Raw genomic sequence first — 19211 nt, 5'->3', positions numbered from 1 at the left:
TGAAAGGACCAATTACAATTAAGAAAGCAGCCTTTAGAAATATTTTTTCTCTAACTTGCAACAATCTGGCTTTCAGAAGCAAAAAGGAAAAAAGAAAAACTGAAGAAAGACTGAGACAGGAAGAGAGAGAGGACAGAAGGAAAAGAAAAAGTAGAAAGCTGTGAGGAGAAGAAAGGAGAGACGAGGTAGAGTTGAGAGAAATAATTTGCCTCCCTCTGAATTTGAGCCATTATAACTGGAAATAGTGGATAAACTCTCACTAGTCACCTCCTAAATGTGCACTTAAACAACTTGATAAAACATGACAGTTGGATCCTCCCACTCTCTGCATAGGTATTTTCAATGAAGCATGGATGCCACCCGTTCCAACTGCACTCACGCAAGCCGAAGAGGCAGCTTGGCGTGAATTCAGTTAGGGTTAATGACAGGGAGGATGGCGGGCTGAGAATCTTGAAACAGCTCTCTGAAAAGCTGGCTGCTGACACGGTAGGCAACATGATTCATCTGCTGAAAAGGAAATACAGTGTAAAATATAATTAACAGAGAAAACAGCCTTTAGAAAACAGATCCTGTCTTAATTTGCAAAACCCTGGCTCTGAGAGGCAAACTAAACTTTTCCAAAGTAGCTTTTCATCTTGTGGCTATAGTGTTTCCTAAACTAGGATAATTAGATTCCTTTTTCCCCCCTCTATCCTATAAATTATATGGTATTTTATTTGACCTTTAGCTGACTTTGCTACTAAAACAGCCACACAGAAAGCAATTAGAAAAAAATTGCTTGGTGATTTACATAAATTGATGCATATTTTATTGTTCCATAATGTTCACAGCACACTGTAATGTTTACATTGCTAGTATATATTTGAAGGTAATTGGACAGCTCCGCCCTGATGAAATTGCGTATACAACTATAACGGTGCAGAACCCCATTGCTAACTGTGCTTTAATCATCCCTAAGTGGATTAGTTGGCTTTATTCAGTCATGGACCAATGCATCATTTTTACACTGTAAGGTAAAATCTTTCCATAAGTACTTGGAACATCTGAACTAAAAGATCTTAATGTATGTATGTAGGTGAAGGAGAAAAAAAGCAAGTGTCATCAATTCGTCCTACCTGAAGTTTGAAAGTGATGATTTATCCACTCAACTGTTGCCTGCCTTGAGTTTCAGCCTTGGGGGTAATACTTTCTAATAGAAGGAAGACAACATTAATTGGGTGTTAAAATAACTTCAACTCTTTAAGATGAAAAAACCTCCAATGAAAGGCTTTTTGGTGTTGCTGATATCTCTTATGAAAGTTAACATACATAGAATAATTTCCTCCTTATGATTACCATGAAGGGCAATCATTTTGTCTAATAAACGCAAACTTGACAATGCTAAGTTAGTTGTATTAACAGTCTGACTATTTCAAAGGATTTGAATACAGCTATATTTGTAATACTTTGACAATTTTAAATTTTGAATTGGTAAAATAATATTTCTAAACTCACTGCATGAAAATTTGTCCGAGAGAGAACTGATAGACGTTGCCGACTTCAATGGCTTTTGACTACTATTCCCTTTATGGATATAAATACTCACTTTGGGAATTTTAAGAAAGAGCTTACTGACCATATCTAAGTGATAGGTTGGTGTCTGCAGTATTTTCCAGAAAGGCCCACTGTTGTAACGTTGCCAAAGCTATTACCAGCATGCAGAAACATCGAATGGTGTTGTAGGTGGTGAAGGAGATAAGGATATTCCCTCCTAAACACATTGGCATAAGAATTATTTTAACCTAAAGGAATCTGACTTCCTGAAATCTTTTATCTGCCTAAAAGCAGAGTTTCCCAAAAGAACATAAAGGAACACAGCTGCCAAGAGCATACTTTCCAGGAGCTACTGCACGACATATAAACAGGCACCGTGAGACAAACACCTTTCCCTTCCATCCTCTTAAAGCCCATTTATCTCTCCAAAAAGTCCTGCTACACACCTGCCATTCGCACACCCCTTACTCCTAATACCTTGTATGCAGAGGCTCCACATTTAAACCGCTCCTGTGAGTTACACACTGCCTACTGCTCCCGCCTCTGTACGCAATGAACACGTTAACTAATTTCTGCGAGTTTTCTCTCAACAATCTCTTTTTTGACATCTAACTCACAGGACCCCACCTGAGAATTTAGAATGGCAAAAAGAATTGTGCTTCCTGCCCTAGAGTATAAAGTATTGAAGAAAATCTGAGATAACAAAATTTCCAAGTATTTCCCTCCGTGCAAGGTAAATTGAAAGACAGTTGCCGCATGCTCACCACCTCACTTTTCCCTTTGTGCCATTTGCTCATAAACTTTTTCCGAAGTTTCAAAGAGTATGCTTTTCAGTTGTGCATGACTTTCACTCTTCTGGTGACTGGAACCTTCTGTTTTGTGTCGGGAGTGGTGGTCAGCTCTCAAAGAGAACGGGACCTTCTGAAACCCGCATCTGTCAGCTCACACTGTAGTTTGATGACTTCTGACCAGGCTGAGAGATCTGCCCATGTTGTCTTTGTGCTTTTCTCATTTCTCAGCTTCTTTGTTTCAAATTCCCATTGCACTGGCTGTGGAAGTCATGCTAGAACAGGCACAGAGGAATGTATGCTACCGAATAGGAAAGTAGGAGACAAATATTTTTTGTGTTTGCATTTTCTGCCAACAACTGACAGATCTGATGGGGAAAATGCTTATGGTTTTATTTTGTCATTATCTTAATCTGCTGTTACATTATATACTGCTGTGAATATATTCAGGATAATAACACATCGTTGTTATATTTAAAGATGCACAAGTTAAGCTTGGATTCAAATTTTTAAAGAGTTTCCTACTGAAAAATGCAAGTTAATTTTGTACAGAATCCTTTTGGCTGGATCAAATAATGATATGCGTTCCATCTTTACTGATCTGTGAACTCCTGGTGAACTGGAATACCGATGATTGATTCTTATTTTCTATGAATGATGTATTTATTTCATGCTATTTTTCCAACAATCATTTAATGAATTCCTACCATCATCTATGAAACATAGAAAAGTCAGGCCCACATAGAAATTTCAATAGTTGAGAGGTGATTAAGAATTTAAGGAATAAAATGTGTAGCATGTTAGATATCAATTTTTTTTTTTTGTCTTTTTGAGACAGAGTCTCGCTCTGCAGTTCAGGCTCGCCTTGAGCTCACTTTTTAGCCCAGCCTGGCTTTGAACTTGCAACAACCCTCCTGCCTCAGCCTCCTGAGTGCTGAGATTACAGGTGTGCACCACCACGCCCAGCTTAGGTATCAAGTATAATGTGTAGAACACGATTTGGCGAACATGCATTCCCCTCTGCCAGGCACCGCAGGAGGCATTTTCATATACTGTGCCATTCCTGTTCGTGACAACATGATGGAGAAAGTGTTGTCTCCAGTTTATGAGGAAGAAACTGAGATGCAAAGATTTCCGTGAGTTCTGCAAAGTCACGGCCAGGAAGCGACAGTGATACGGGTGGCACTGGTCTCCCGCACAAGGGTGATGTAGTGTGGAAGATGTGTGTGGAGGGAGCTGTGTTGGGTGATTTATCGGGAAAGAGGGGTCAAAGGCAATAGTCTCCTACGGAGACCCTGTTAGGACATAAGTGTACCCATGTAAAAGAAACAGGGTGGTGAACATTTTGGAGAAGGGAAGGGTATCTAAAGAGAGGGGAGATCGAAGGAAAGGAAGGGAACAGGTCAGAGATGTGATACGTACAGTACAATCTCTGCAGTGAATGTATTGACTGGGCACCACAATCTCACACTAATAACAATGAAAATGAACCGCTTCATACTTCTCATGGATTTTAATCTATTTCTATCAACACCTGAAAGATTTCCATGCAAGCAATTTGGCCAAATTGGAAAAATACACTTTTGAGATGAAATAAGTGAAATTATCCTTTGAAGAAGCAATGCACATGGAAGCCATATATATATGTGTGTGTGTGTGTGTGTTTGTGTATATATATGTATATATATATAACTATGTTGAATGTAATTTCAAAGTCATTGTAAAATATGTTATTTTGTCATTTATGTAATATCGTCTAAAATTACATTATTTGCATACATTTCATATTCTCAGTCTTCATATATTTTCTTTAGTTTTTAATTTTCAAAAATGACTTCACTATCATACTTTAATAACCATAACCTGATGTCAAGTCTTGTCTCCCTAGGTAAGAAACTGAAAGAGTAAATAAAATTCAAGGTACCGTAGATATTATGAAAGGGAAAGGAACTGCTAGGGAAAGGAGAAAAGAATGCAGGAGAAAAAAATATATACACACACAAGATAGCTGAAGTAATTGTACTATGACCTCCTACTGGTTTATTGAAGGGAACAGTTAATGGTTAATCTTTTTGACCAATTTTACATGTTTATGCCTGGTAATCTGAACAATTGCTTTGAAGATAACAATGTGCAATATAATTACCATTGTTGAATTCCTATCACCTTGTTTTGAAATTCTGAATTGTTTTTAATGTTTTTTTTCTAGTTTTTATTTTCTTTAAAATAAAAAAGAGAAAGGTTAAAAATTTTTTGATTTAATCTCAAAGTGAATGTTAAATTATACAAAGTAATTCCAAAGTTAATTCAAATGTATTGTCCATTAGAAATGTAAAATTAATTTTGCTAATTTTATAAAGAAATAGTGAACTTCTTCCCTTGCTTTAAATTTTTATGAGATATACTTTATAAACGTATGCAAATCTTATGTTTCAGATAATTATAATACATTTAGACAAATGCATTATCATTGGACTAACTATAGTTGTTTGAAGACCACTAAATGAACCTAAATTGAAAAAGGGCCAGAGAAAGAGCCCAGTCTTCATTCAAAGGTGACAATAGCAGGGGAAGCAGCGAGAGCTGATGAGTGACCGATTTGTGAAGTGAAGCTGCTGGGAGCGGATCCAGCGCTCAGGACCCTGCGCCAAGGACCAGCTTCACGCCCAGCTGCACTCCTCAGAGCAAAGAAGACAAATACTCAAGAAATATCTGTTAAAATCACTTTGACATACAAACAGGAAAATCAGATTCGCAGTAATAGAGTGATGACATCTGAAGATCAGGTCCAAGAAGAGATAAAACTTCTGAAACTTAAAACAAAAATGGCTGACAAAGAAAATATCAGAAGACATACAGAAAACACTAATGCAACAAAGGGAAAGAATTATTTCCCTTAAAAGCCTCTACTGAATTAACCAACTGTACTACAACAATTGACGCACATTACCTCTAGGCTGATCATCAAACTCTGCAGCTGTTACTAATTGACACTGATTCCCAACCTCAAAATAGGACACTAAGCCAGGAGTTTCATCTTAAGAGAATTATAAAAAGAAACAAATGATTGCAGAAAAACCCAAGCAAGATGCTAACATGTTGAAGAAACCTATGCTAGGATATTATCATAGCCGTATTGTTCAGCCTAATATTAATTCATTCAGAAAACCTCCACAAGTCAAAGATGAGAGTTTTGCAACAACAACCTTTCAACTACTATCTCTAAAGGCACCAAGCCGAACTCTGTAAACACTAGCAGTGTAACAATAAAAAGTCATAGAGCCTCAAATATGACTGCTACCACTAAATGTGAGAACACACAACTTCTGCGGCCTCCCATTAGAAATCACCACAGGAACATTCAGAACAGGGTCAAACAAGACATTAGCAGAACCGCTGCCAGTATTACAGTCCAAAAAAAGCCTACTGAGAAAGAACTATTACGGTCAGAAACACTTCTATGCAATGTCAAGCCCAATTCATCTCAGGACACAAAGAGTAAGCCCTTTCAATCAAAAACAGTTCTACCTAGGGTCAGAACCACTTCTCAGGGCATAAAAAGAAGTAAGGCATTATCCCAAAAAATGGCATCTAAAACTGTAGCCAGGCCTGTTTCATTTACTCATAGCAAACTGACAGAGAAGTCAACAACCATTGATCAGTGAAGACGTACATTAGCAAAAGCCACTGTGGATAGATCAGCTCAGCCCAAAAAAACTACCGAAGAGAAAAAAATCTATGTCATGGAATCACATGGCATCTGAAACTGTAGCCAGGCCTGTTTCATGTACTAAAACCAAAGTGAAAGAAAAGTAAAAAACTATTGACCAACGAAGATGTACATTAGCAAAAGCCACTGTAGATAGATCAGCTCAAACAAAACAACCGTAGAAGAAAGAAAAACTTGCCTGAATGAGTGGAGAGCTGGCAAAGGAAAAGTGCTGAAGAGGCACTCTGTTGCTACCCAGCCTGAGCCCAAGAGATGAAATGAAAATTCAGAGGAGGATGAACAAAGTTTATTTACTGACAGAGTAAACATTTTCTGAAGGCCTGAACCTGCTTAACAAGGGAATAATGGATGCCAAAAGAAGAAATAATGACCACACTGAATGACTTGATTATAAATATTCCAAATGCTAAAAAACTTGTTAAATATTGCATGTGTCCTATACACATCGAATCAATCACAAGTCTTATTGAAAATATTATCTCACTCTATGAGAAGGCCATTCTGGTAGGAGCTCAGCCTATTGAAGAGACCATTGTGGATATTATAACAATGAAGAACCAAGAAAAAAATAATTGTGGAAGAAATACTGAAGATGCTTATAGCACCCATGAACAAATCCTGGAAATTTACATTGAAGATACAGGTGTTAATCTAGAGCTAGGAAAACCAGAAATAGAAAATCAACATAGTAGAACTGTGGTATCTGAAGACTGTGAATTGCAGCAAGATGACAAAACAAAAGATCCAACAGACAACTTTAAAACCCCTGATACGGAAAACAGATCAAGTTGCTTAATTAAATATATCATATCTACTACTCCATACTTGCAAAGTTTAAAAAGGAAGAAGCAACTTGATGAAACACATTCTGCATTTAAGAAGCTAAATTTTCTAACACCGGCGAGACATTCTCGACGCCTTCAAGAGAAGATTCTAAATTGCAAGATACGTTGAAAGACCGTTACCCTTCTGTGTCTTCACTGGAGCAGCTATCAGAGTCAAGAGGCGAAACTGATGCTTTTGTATGTGGCCCTAATACAGCACTGTGGCCTATGTATTCTGAGATGACGCCTCAGAGGAGAAATACAGCTCCAGGAGGGAGGGAGGGTTTTATTACTCCTGGGCCTTTGTCTTGCTTCATACTTCCCTTGATCCTGGAGTTGGCCAAGCACCTGAGTATTTGTGGAAGTAAGATCCTACACTGACATTCTTGTCCTAGGAGTTGTTCTGTGTGTGGAAAGCTGATCCTACCTGGTCAGTCTCAGCAGGCTGAGTTTTTACGAGAAGTAAATTTTACTAGTTTTTTTTACCATGTTCCTTAAATATCCATAGATTTGCTATGATGTTACCTTGTTCACTTTATTAACTTTAAGGACAGTAATGATGCACCATCAGAAAATGAGATGTTCTAGATAAACTTTACATTACATGGACATGTTTCAAAAGAATTTGATACACTTCCCTGCCTTTAAACAAAATACTGACAATTTTTTCTTTGGCTTGATTAGTGTGAAAGTCAGAATGTGGGGCTGAGAGCCAAGGATAGTGGAGCATGCCTGTAATCCTAGCACTCAGAAGGGTAAGGCAGGAAGATTGTGAGTTCAAGGCCAGGCTGAGCTGTTTAGTGAGACCCTGTATGGAAAACAAAACAAAGATGTAAAACAGGAACTGGGGCAGGGAACACAAAGAATAAAGCTCAGTGATGAAGTGTATGCTTAGCAAGCCTGAAGTCCTGTATTCAATAGCTAGCACCAAACAAACAAAAAAAGTGAAAAGTTGTAACGTGTGGAGCTACTCCCTTAAGTATCAGCATATACTGGGTTCAGGTTGTGTTTCCTGCAAACTGATGTTATTCAGATTGTTGTGCTCTATTGAATTCCTTGACGGGCCTATGGTTCTTCTGTCTTTTCCTCTATGATAGTGTATGTCTGTTGTCTTTGCCTCTGTCTCTTCATTATAACTGAGTTTACAAAACAGGATTGATAACTGGATAGCCCATGTCTAACTGAGTTATTTCTTGAAGTATAAGAAAAAATGGTGTCAAATTTAGTGGATATGCAAAACTTTAATCTGCCTTTTATCCTTTTGTCTGTTTTTGCAGCTTGATTATTAAAATTTTAACTTTCATACCTTCATTTGATAATTTATAAACTAAAAGAGTTTAGGAAGGATCTATATATTTAATGTCATTGTAGTTTAGGTAGCATTTCTAAAATAAGTAATGTTTATTCTCTAGATTATACAAGTGTCATTGTTAAATCGTGTCCACCTAGACTACAGTAAAATTTTCTTCTCCCCACAAATACCACCAGAAAAATTGTTTTATAAGGTTTCAACTAATACTTACATGGCATATCAACTTTACAGTTTCAAATAAGTGAATGCTAAAAAATCAGTTTAAGAACTATATGTAAATGTACAGTTCTTACCAACTAACATATGAGTGTAAATCACACACCCTTAGTCTTATGTTCATTCCATTTGTATTTTTACTTTATTTGTTCTCTTATGTTCTAAGAGTAAGACTTTTATTCTTAATGTGTTACCTAATAAGGATCCAATAAAAATATCTGTATAAAAATAATAAAAGAGTAAAATATTCCATTTTGTGCTCTTTTTACATTAAATTCCTCCTGGTTGTTAATTCAACTTTGAAATCTTAATCCAAGTGCAATATTAAGCTCATATATGATGATATTTTTTTCAGTTTAAAAAATAGAAAACAGGGACTTCTATCTCCCATTTAATAATCCACTTCTCTTTGTTTTACTTCTCCCACATTAAAAGATTTCTTCTCTAGTTGTTGTGCTTCCCTGCAAGACTGCAAACAGCTGACTCACACATGAGGGCATATATTGAGTTTAACAACCCTTAGTTATTATGGGATGATCAGGCCCACCCACAATCTCACAAACGAGTGGACAGTGAAGGCTTAAATAAATGAGATGACTGAAATGATTTTAGGGCTCCAGGAGGATCTAACTGTCCTACAGAATTCAAGATTATCTGAGTTAAGACCAAGAACTTTTCTGGGCAGTGCATATTTATTATGTTTTCAAACAAAGGAGAGAAATACTGAAGAAATTGCAGGAATGTGAGCAGGACCTTGGGAGAATTTTCCCAAGTAGTAAATTATGTCAATGAGGAGAACTACCTTATCCTTAGGTTGGCATTTTTTGTAGGAGTGTGGAGCCTGCAACTGTACTCTCCTTCTAGTTAATTGAGTTCAGAGCCAATGTCCTCAGTTGTGACCTTCTCTTGTCCTTTGAGGTGTCACAGCTTCACAGGCCAATACAGGCTTCAGTGGGGACCAGGGACTCACAGAGGTTCACTTACTATGAGTCAGCTGCCCATCTCCAGACAAGGTGCCTAAGCTTCGGACAACTCACAAGTAAACATGAAAAGCCAGTTGGTTAATATTAAATCCTGCTCAGAGCTGCTTTGCAGTGGTCTCCATCACTCACGATATGATAATAAAATAAGGCTGCAGACCGTTACCTAACCTGAATCCTATTATTTATTTTCAATGTCACATTTCCCTTACTATGAAGGTAATGCAGATTACAATACAATTTAGTGAGTAAAATAAAATAAGAAAACTATAAATGACTTGGCCAGTTGTAATGACCTCAACTGCAGTTAATTATTGAATGTTATTATATGCCTATGTAAGGCACATTTTACTTAGAACATCTGCTTGGTCCTACGTATATCACTGGATAGCACTGTAATATTGACTCATTGCCAGCTAATGTTATTCAAAATTATTATTTTAGTATCTTTGTACTATTAAATTATGTGGCTATTGAAAAGTTACATAACCAGTAATACTATTATTTTCCTTTTAACATGAATAGAAGTATTTCATATAGTCAATAACACTGATGTCTGTTCTAGTTTTTTATCACCATAAATTTCTCAGGGATCAGTACATTGTATACCAAGGATATATGTCAATTTTCCAAAGAGCTGGAATTTCAAACTGGAGTAATCTCTATACAATTTAATTTTTATATAAAATTCTAGAGTATCTTCAGTTGTGTATGCATAGTAATGCACCACAGACAATATTTAATGATAAACTTCAATCTTTGAAGTTTGAAGCGATATAACACACATATCTGGAGATATAACACACATTTTCTTTTCTAATATTAAAAACAAACATTTTTCTTCTTCTACTTATTTTACTCAATGAATTGTGTATTTATTCTGCTTATATTTCAGTTAGGTATCTTTTTATCTAGTGACCTTAAAAATATCTTTTCATAAATTACAGCCATGCATATTTCAAATTCATTCCATCTTCAATTTCATATATGTCCTAAGCATATGCACACTAGTTTTGAAAAAACATTTGTCAAAGAATGTCAAAATATGCATAGTTACAAAAACTCGCGTGGTACTGGAAAAATATGATATAGCTACACATATTACTTAGAATGCCTTCATCTCTACTTGTCTATTTAACTATGAATCTGTATCTATGTATCTATATATCTATGTATTGATCTATATAATATCCAAAATTTCTATTTGTGAGGATGTTTGAAAAGCATGGCTAGCTAAAATCATATAATTTGGAAGACAACAATCTTTGTTGTTTGTTTGGGGCAATTATAATTATTGAAATTGTTAATATTTTAAAAATACTCAATTATGTAAAGGAAGCATATTTAGAATTCAGTAATATCTTGGCTCACGGACACTTCTGTAAGCAAATAATTCATTTCACAACATGGAAGCATTCAGCAAAGTTGTGCTTCTGTTCAAGAACTCTGCATCAGGTGATAACAGGCCTATGGTGTGTTCCCTTCAATAGTGGAATAAATTAAATTCGGTAACTAAGGTACCACCTTGCATCATAAAACTTTTACGGAGTATTGTACTGAGATACTTTTCAGCTATCAGGAAAATAAGGTCATATAATCTGTTTCATTATTTATCTGCTTGAATTGAAATATTCATGTATTAAAATGAAGAAAATTCCTCTTCATCTAATCTCTGGAAAGATGAAATACAATTGTTAAAAAGCAAACATAAGTTTGGAAATATGATTTTAGTGTTTGTTTTATTTACTCTTCTTTTTCACAAAGAAATATTGATTTCCAGGTTTTCTTGGAACCTTTTTATAAGTGAAACGTTCCTGCTTTTTATTTCTTTATAACTTATCACGTTGTTGTATAAAAGAAAATGAAATCACAGATTAATTAAATTAGGTGACAAAACACTTTTAAATTTGGAAAAATATTTTTGGAAAACTAGATTCTACATATAATTTAATGTTTTCACAATACATATGTAATTTATATATGAAAATTTTTCTGTATAATGATATAGAATCCTGCAATGCATATTTCACTTACTGTGGATATTATTTGAGGCACATTTACTTACTTGTTGATTGGTCTGATTTTTAACATCTGTAACATTTTTCAGCACTTAGCACCAAAAATCTCCCTACATGTAATCACATTTGAAATTTGTTAAAACGACATCTAACATGCTGCTACTTTTCTTGTTTTCTTGATAAAGTGACGTTTATGAATCTCATTACTAATAGATTTACACAATTACTTGGTTCATCACAGAAATAAAATATTTTGTTATATTTAAACTAAGCAACTTTATATTAACTTAAATTGTAGATGGTAAAGATTGTTCATTATGGGAAGGGTCTGTCAGTACTGATCTTAGAACTGTGTCTCCATGTATTTTTGTGTATGTGTGTATGTGTGCATATGTTTTTTGATGAATTATCCTCTGACATTAGTCTATATTGAGAAGTGAACGATATCTTTTTAAAGGTTATGCTGAAAATTTCAAGCTTGATGAAAACATATATTTATTTGAAAATGAAATTTGAAATTCAAACATAGTAATGCTAAAAGAAGTAAAATGGGAATTCCTATGCTTACAAATGGTTGCACTATGTTAAGCCTTCCTGGTTTATCCAAGTGTGTAAATTTTGGAAAAATTAGCATATTTGTTTCACCAACATTGGGCAGTAGTGGGTTTTAGTTCTTCAAACAACTAGTTATGTGCTTGAGGGAGGAAAGAAACCCTTAACTTTATTTGATTTCTCTAGTATCTGCAATTGATGGCATTTCTGACCATTATGTTAAAAGAAATACATGTGAAAAGTTTAGCACCTTTCCGTATATTAGTAATCAACTGATGTTACGTTTCAACTTACCATTTTCTTCATTATATATGAAAACATAAAACTGGACAGCATCTATTCAGATGTCCACCCCTAACTTAGATTTTAGATTGAGTTACTAACTATATTTGCATGTATGCTTATCTAATAGTAATATGCAAATTTGTAATAACATTTGTGCAGCCCTGTAGCTGACTATAACACTTGCGTTGTCTGCTAGTTACAGATGGGTGTGGCCATCTAAGAGTACATACACTCTTAGTTATATTTAGATTTGGTATGTCACTGGTGCATGTGATACACCTTAAAGTTTATGTTTTATTAAAATAGCATTTTAAAGGCATATGTTCTGTTGTGTTTCTAAAATGTCAAGAAAATACTTGCTTTTTCCTAAGCTCATACAAATATTAAATAGAAAATTTTGAAGGCGTAATACATAAAAAAGCTTTCTCAACATTTCTTGATCACAAATTTAAGGAGAGAATTTCACTCCACTGCATAGAACACTCATGTCCCCATGAAAGGTGAATTAGAACTGTATTTGCCTCCATACTTATATACTACTGATCTGTGTGAATAGTATCAGACAGATTAAGGAATATCACTGACCACCCTGAAAAAGTGACAGGTAATGAGGCCTCATCTTGTCTTTCAGTACATAATCTTTGGGTCATTATTTTCTGTCCTGTAATAGCTAACCAAATGGACTACGGCAAAAGAAGGTGGCTATGTTGTATGGATTGATTTGTTTCTTTTATTTTTTTTTTAACTTTTGAATAGATAAATGGTGGGAACTGAATGTTACCATTAAATCACTAGGAGGTTACTGTAACATCATCCTCCTTTCATACCACTTGGCTGTTATCATCAGTTATTCAGGAAGATTGCAGCAGGCAGCGGAGGTCGGCTTAGTGAGGGAAAGGATACTTACTCCCCTTGGGGAAGGAATTTGAAAGCAGAGGGAGCTGGATGGATCTCAGAAGGAGGAGGTTTTCTCTCAGGCCCTGAGATTAATGAATATCACCTGCAAGTCTCAGCCCTGGAGTAAGAACTGAATAGACTGAGAGCGGGTATGACTGGTTTAAGTGTCAGTCAGTGTGTGATATCACCAGGTATGTGCACAGTCATCTTTGTGACATTGCTCATCGGCAAAACATTTTAAAGTAAATATTAGTACTTGAAATATGTACTGTTTACACATGTTTAAGATGACTGCAGTTGCTCAATAGCCCATGAACACTGTAATACCTATGAGACTGTGTCTTCATAGGCTTTATTTAAATAATGTCCACAGGTCAAACTTCATGGCTTCTTTTTTAAAATACTGCAAATAATGTGTTAATCAACATTCCATACACTGCATTCAGTGAAGTCACTCAAAATATTTTAAAATTTAATTGAAAGGGAAATATTCAAATAGAATGGAAAAAAATGATAAATTCTAGCAACAGTGAAATTTTACAGGGATCGTTCAGCCAATGGTGACAAAAGTGATGAAAAATTTTGAGGTTCTTTCTTTAAGTTAAGGAAATATCAATTATGTGATAAAATACATGAATTGTATTTATTGAAGGAATTCCAAATACCCATCATTATTTACAGGTTTTTATGTCTTATTGACTTCCAAACTACAACTAATCAGGTTTTGGTAGAACTGTAAATTAAAGGGCAATTTTATTAGATGCATTTATGCTAACTGGTAAATGTGATTTTATAATAAATCTCTAGAGGAGGTATTTTACATGATTTGTGATATTTAAATTTATTTTCAAAACTGAAGTCTTAAATACAAATAGGTAAAAAGGCATAAATAAATGACCATAAAACAGTACTTATAAAGCTTTTAAAATTCCAAAACATACATATTTATTGAGACTCACATATGTAGTATAAATATACAAGTTTGGTCTATTTAATACACAAATTGATGTTTTTATAATGTTCACTAAAGCTCTAGTTAACAGATCTGAATTTTCAACATTTTTGCTACTATGTAAATAGCAATCTCTTTTTAAATTAATAGTTTTCAAAAATTCAATGATTTGTCTATCTTATTTTTATGTTGGTACATTTTGCCTTCTTAGTATGATTTTTTACTCTGTTTGTAAGATTTTATCAATTTCTTTATCCTTTAAAAAACACCATTTCACTGGTTCCTGTATGTCCCATAAAATATTTTCTCTGTTTCGTCAATATTTTCTCTCTGTGACTTGGCACAAATACTTTCTATACACCTGTGTTTTGACTCCTCATATTTTTCCTCCTCTGACTCTGTTGCTGACACTCAGTACTTCTAACACCAGTGATGACCTTTTAGGCTTCTAACTTCTTAACATCTCCACTGCTCATTTATTATTCAACTTTATGTTTTCCCATAGTGCTGGGAAAACCCAACCGCGTACCTGTGAGATGAGTGTTCTAAACTGAACTCTGTCACCGGCCCTAATATTCTACCTTTTCAATTGTGCTTTGCTAGGATTATATTTTCCATCCTTAGAACACAAGTTAAACTTTGCACTTTAAAGTTTAGTGTTTACCCTAGATTTTTCCACGTACATTTGTAATGAACCTAAGTTCATTTTCAGAAACTCACTGGTCACACAAGTGACCACCGTCATCCCGGTCCACTCCTTACCATTCCATCTCCACTACTGTATGTTTCACTTACCAATAAGTGGTAAAGCTCAAATATAGTTCATTGGTTGTGATCTGCTGGGATAACCACTAACTGGTAGATAACAGTCTCTACCTCTCTTTCCTTCTCTCTCCTTTTTAAGCAATGTTCCTACAAATAACCTTACATCAGTTAAAAGCCAGCTTATATGCAACTTCCTGTGAATATACATCGCTGGAGCCTGATTTCCTCCTCCTACAACTCCTCCAGAACAGGATGAACCTAAGTCTTTCACACATTTACTTTGAAAATACACAATATGACACTCTTTCAGGAAAATTTAGGCAAAATTCTGGCTTGATTATGTTCAGGGTCTATGATTTCAATACATTGAATTTCATATTCACTCTTGGATAGATTCAAATAGACCATCTCCCACTTACAATCTCTGCACTATCTTTCAGTAATTTTGGTTATTTTCTACTACACAAGAAGGATGATGATATAATTGGAATTGGTTTTCATTAGCATTTAATTAGACAAGACAGGGGCCATGATTTGAATACTGCTTCAGCATAGTATACTGCTTGACAAATATTAATAAGAAACTCATTTGTGAGTAGGGCTATAACTAAATGTATTTCTAGTTTCAAAGTAATTTTAGAAACCTTTACATAATATCAGCATCGACTACAGTTGACTAGTCTATTTGACTAATTTGAAATGTTAGTGAACTTATTTAAAATCAGTTAGTCACCAGTATCTTTAGAAGTAAAATTTTAATTAATCTGAAATAACTCTGCATCTGAGAACATCAGACACATTAATATCACAACCTCCGTTTTGTGACATCTTGCACAATCCTAAGTAAGAGGTAACAGATATGTGAATCTTTAACTATGCTTTATGCTGTTCAAGTTTTCAAACCATGCCAGGCAGAATGAACTATTTCTGTCTAATTGACAAATGCCTCAGTTTATCGGGAGATCTGCCTGGAGGATTGTAACGGGGCAGGTCTCCATTTTGGTGTCAAGAGGCCATTGCTGCTGCAGGCTAGTAACCTCTTTCAACAGCAAGGTCACCATAAATGCCGGCTGTCTTCTTGGATATACAGAGCTCACAGCAGAAAAGGGGCTTGGAATTCTCACAGGTGGTCGTGAAGGACAAAAGATCTCAATATATTGTGTGTCCTGCAACAAAATGTCGCGGGGTTTTTGCTGTTACCTTTTGTTTTCCACATGCTGGTGATTTACAAGTTCATTGTAGCCACTGTTGTCACACTGACCCCTGTCCATTTGTCCCTTAGCTGGGGCCCAACCAGCTCTTGTCCTTATCATCCCACCATTCCCAGCCAGAGAATTATACATGAGATTATTTCAGCAATATATTTAAACAATAATTCTCTGCATTATAATTACCAATATACATTACCAATAATTACCAGTATACATTATCAATATAATTACGATATATACATTAACAATAATTCCTTTTATTGACTCAGAAGACATCGCTGTGCTTATTTTTACTCATCTATGCATGCCAACTATTTTTAACTTTCTGATGTTCAAGTTTCTATATCCACCTGTATGTGTAATCTGCTTGTAAAAGTCTTATCCTCGCGATAAATTATTACTCCTTTGTTGTTATGTAATTTACAACTATTTCATATATGTGCTCTCACTTTTATGATTGAATATGCTCTTAAAATTTAGTTGTCTTAAAATAATTAATCAATCCTGGGTTTTAAATGTATCAAATAAGACTGACCAGAGCATCAAGGAAGTTTGACTTTCAGTTTGAATTTTCTTCATATTTTTCAGACATAAGGGAAGCTGCTGGACTTACAGCAAAAATATCAAAAGACACAAATTTAATAACAACCTTGCCCCTACCAGTGTATGGAGATTTGAAATACATTTTGTGGTCCACAGGCCACGTGCTGTGTGGGTTCAGTTTAAATCATACTGGGGATCCTCAGCCTTTGATTTCCCCTTTGCTCCTTGTTGGCACCTTTTGTTAGAGAACCTGTATTATCACGTTATCCTTCACCTCAAATGTTCTGTTTCTTGCCACGATTATTTCTCTCTAGAAGTCTAACTTTTCCATGCACATTAGCTTGGGAAGAAGAAAAATAAAATCTTTCTTCTCCACTGGCACAGCTCAGTCTACGATCATCTTTACTGTTACCTGGCTTTAGTTTCCCTGTTGGAGGAGACAGCTAGTTTGTGCTACAGGCTCAGAATATGAAAGCAAGGACAGTGGAAGTAAGAGGTGAATCTGTGACATCTTTCAGGCTGTCCAAAGCTCGGGAATGAGCTCAGACCAGTTGGCAGAAGAAGAGAAGGTCGAATAGAGCCAAGGTGGCACCAGACCCTGCCAGTGCCAGGTTCCTGCTCACGGAGCCCTAAGTGCCCAGGATTTCCCATGTGTGAGCTGACTCACCCTTCTCAGCTGCATCCTCATATCGCAGGTGAGTAAGGCAAGTGTCAGAAAGGGTACATAACTTAAGTTCACACAACTAACAGTGATGAAGGAAGAATTTCTAAAAGCTTGCTTCCCTGCGACCACAGACCATTAATTAACAACCTGTGTCACATGGGAAGCGGCGACAAAGCACATGTGACAGCAAGCTGAATGGGAAGGAGGTATATATCTCCCTGGGCCCAGCACTGGCCCATCTGAAAAATTATTTGATGGGGTGATAGCGATGGTGAGACACAGAAGACCCCACCACAAGTCAGTGTGCGAATAAGAGGCAGAGGAGCAAGAGATCATCCCAATCTGGGCTTTGAAGAAGGAAAGGAGCCTGTTAATAATTATTCTGAGACAGCAGACTTCATTATAGCCATCCTGGCCTATCTCCACAAAGGACGACTTCAAGTATAAATACTTCTGCAGTACTTCATTGCAGGAAGCGGGACCAACACAGAACATGCTACACTGATCTTACCCGAGGAGGAAACCATCAAAGCACCGGTTTTACATCAATTTTTATGTAAACATTTTGTGCACAGACTGGTTACCCATTACATCTATTCCTGGTTTTCAGAAAATAACACTACACCTTGTGGAATATTCTTCACAGAATTTCACATTAATGCTGCTCTTTGGATTTGTTTCTTGATAGGACAAGAAATCACCCTATAAAATATTGTGCTGCTCCTGTTTCAAGATGTGTTTCTGGTGGGTGAAATTACATCACTGGTGTTCTTCAAACATTTCACTTAGAAATCCAAATTAGAATACAAGTTTCCTCTAAAACTGAAACATTTAATTTCCTCTAATTTTGGAAGTTATTTAACCCTGCTTTAATATTGTCTATACAATATGCTGTTTATTCTAATCTGCTTGGTTATATTCGTAAGCATTTGATCTTCATTTTCCACCTATATTTATGTTTTTCTTCTCTATATTTTCTACTTCAGTTTTCTATTTTATATGGGGTTTTTTTTTCATGTACACAGATTAAAATTCTTCATCAAAGGAAATTAAGCAAAGTATGCCAAATGCCTTTAAATTATCATAAAGCAGTGGAATTTAGCATTCTTTTCACAAGTATCATTTTGTAGACAACTGCTGATAATCTTACTGTTTAAATTCTCTTCCCAGACAAGCATCTAAAATCGTGTCTACTGATTGTATCATCAGTGTGCTTGTATGTCTTATTTACACGCCCTCTTTCAAATTAAAATAAGGGCAACTTTATCCAGCAATCTTTCATTCTTTGTTTTACGTCCTGTCAGTGGGTGAAGCTTCTTTAACCTTGCCCAAAAAATCAGGTCTCAGCACTGGGGAGCACCCACACCCCAAAGCCATTCCTACCCATCAGATCTCTTTCTACCTCTCTCTAGATGTTGTCTAGATGATAACATGTCAGATTATAGGGCCGGATTGGGATTACATATATAACACATGTCCCTAGTTGATAAGAAAGCAGGATACTGTAAGAGTTGAAATTTGAAAGTGTAGACTTGCGCTTGGCTCAATGTGCTGTGTGTCCAATTGTGTGAGCAGCGTTGTCTGTCAAGGGTGCTGATTGGGAAGCAGTGGCAACTTGGAAAGAGCCTGCCACAGCATGCGGCTCCTCACCGTGTGCTGTGGTGCTTCGACTCATGAGCTCAGCTGGTGGAGATCTTTGTAACCCACACCTTCCTTAGATGTGACTGGGAAGAGCGTGATGTTACATGGGCAATTACTAGAGAGCAGGGAAGAAACAGAGGCGATTCTCAAGTGTTAGGTAGGGGGAATAAGCTTCATCTGTCCTCAGTCAAAGGGACTTAGATTTTAAGTACTGTCTCCACAAAAGACAAATGAATATTTGAGGTAATGCCTATACAAGTCAGCCAGAGTCTGCATTCCACATGTGTGTGTCCTTCAGAA

At 36.0% G+C, this 19211-nt stretch overlaps 1 protein-coding gene across 1 annotated transcript in view; it reads left to right on the top strand.

Moving 5' to 3' along the window:
• Nucleotides 1-18988, top strand: part of LOC102026065 (cytoskeleton-associated protein 2-like) — a 32749-nt gene extending 13761 nt beyond the window's left edge. Inside the window, 16 exon segments of the mRNA XM_013514731.1 lie at nt 869-1008; nt 2346-2482; nt 3349-3457; nt 4845-4876; nt 5005-5040; nt 5043-5195; nt 5198-5362; nt 5365-5523; nt 5526-5802; nt 5866-6042; nt 6211-6357; nt 6359-6398; nt 6400-6979; nt 6982-7239; nt 17125-17301; nt 18846-18988. Of these exon segments, the coding sequence (XP_013370185.1) occupies nt 869-1008; nt 2346-2482; nt 3349-3457; nt 4845-4876; nt 5005-5040; nt 5043-5195; nt 5198-5362; nt 5365-5523; nt 5526-5802; nt 5866-6042; nt 6211-6357; nt 6359-6398; nt 6400-6979; nt 6982-7239; nt 17125-17301; nt 18846-18988 (2730 nt within the window).
• Nucleotides 18989-19211: the final 223 nt, after the last annotated feature.

This window comes from Chinchilla lanigera, unplaced genomic scaffold, assembly GCF_000276665.1.
Source record: "Chinchilla lanigera isolate Chin_1 unplaced genomic scaffold, ChiLan1.0 scaffold00002, whole genome shotgun sequence".
Classification (NCBI taxonomy): domain Eukaryota; kingdom Metazoa; phylum Chordata; class Mammalia; order Rodentia; family Chinchillidae; genus Chinchilla; species Chinchilla lanigera.
Note: the sequence above shows the minus strand (reverse complement) of the source record. Positions and strands in the feature narration are given on the sequence as shown.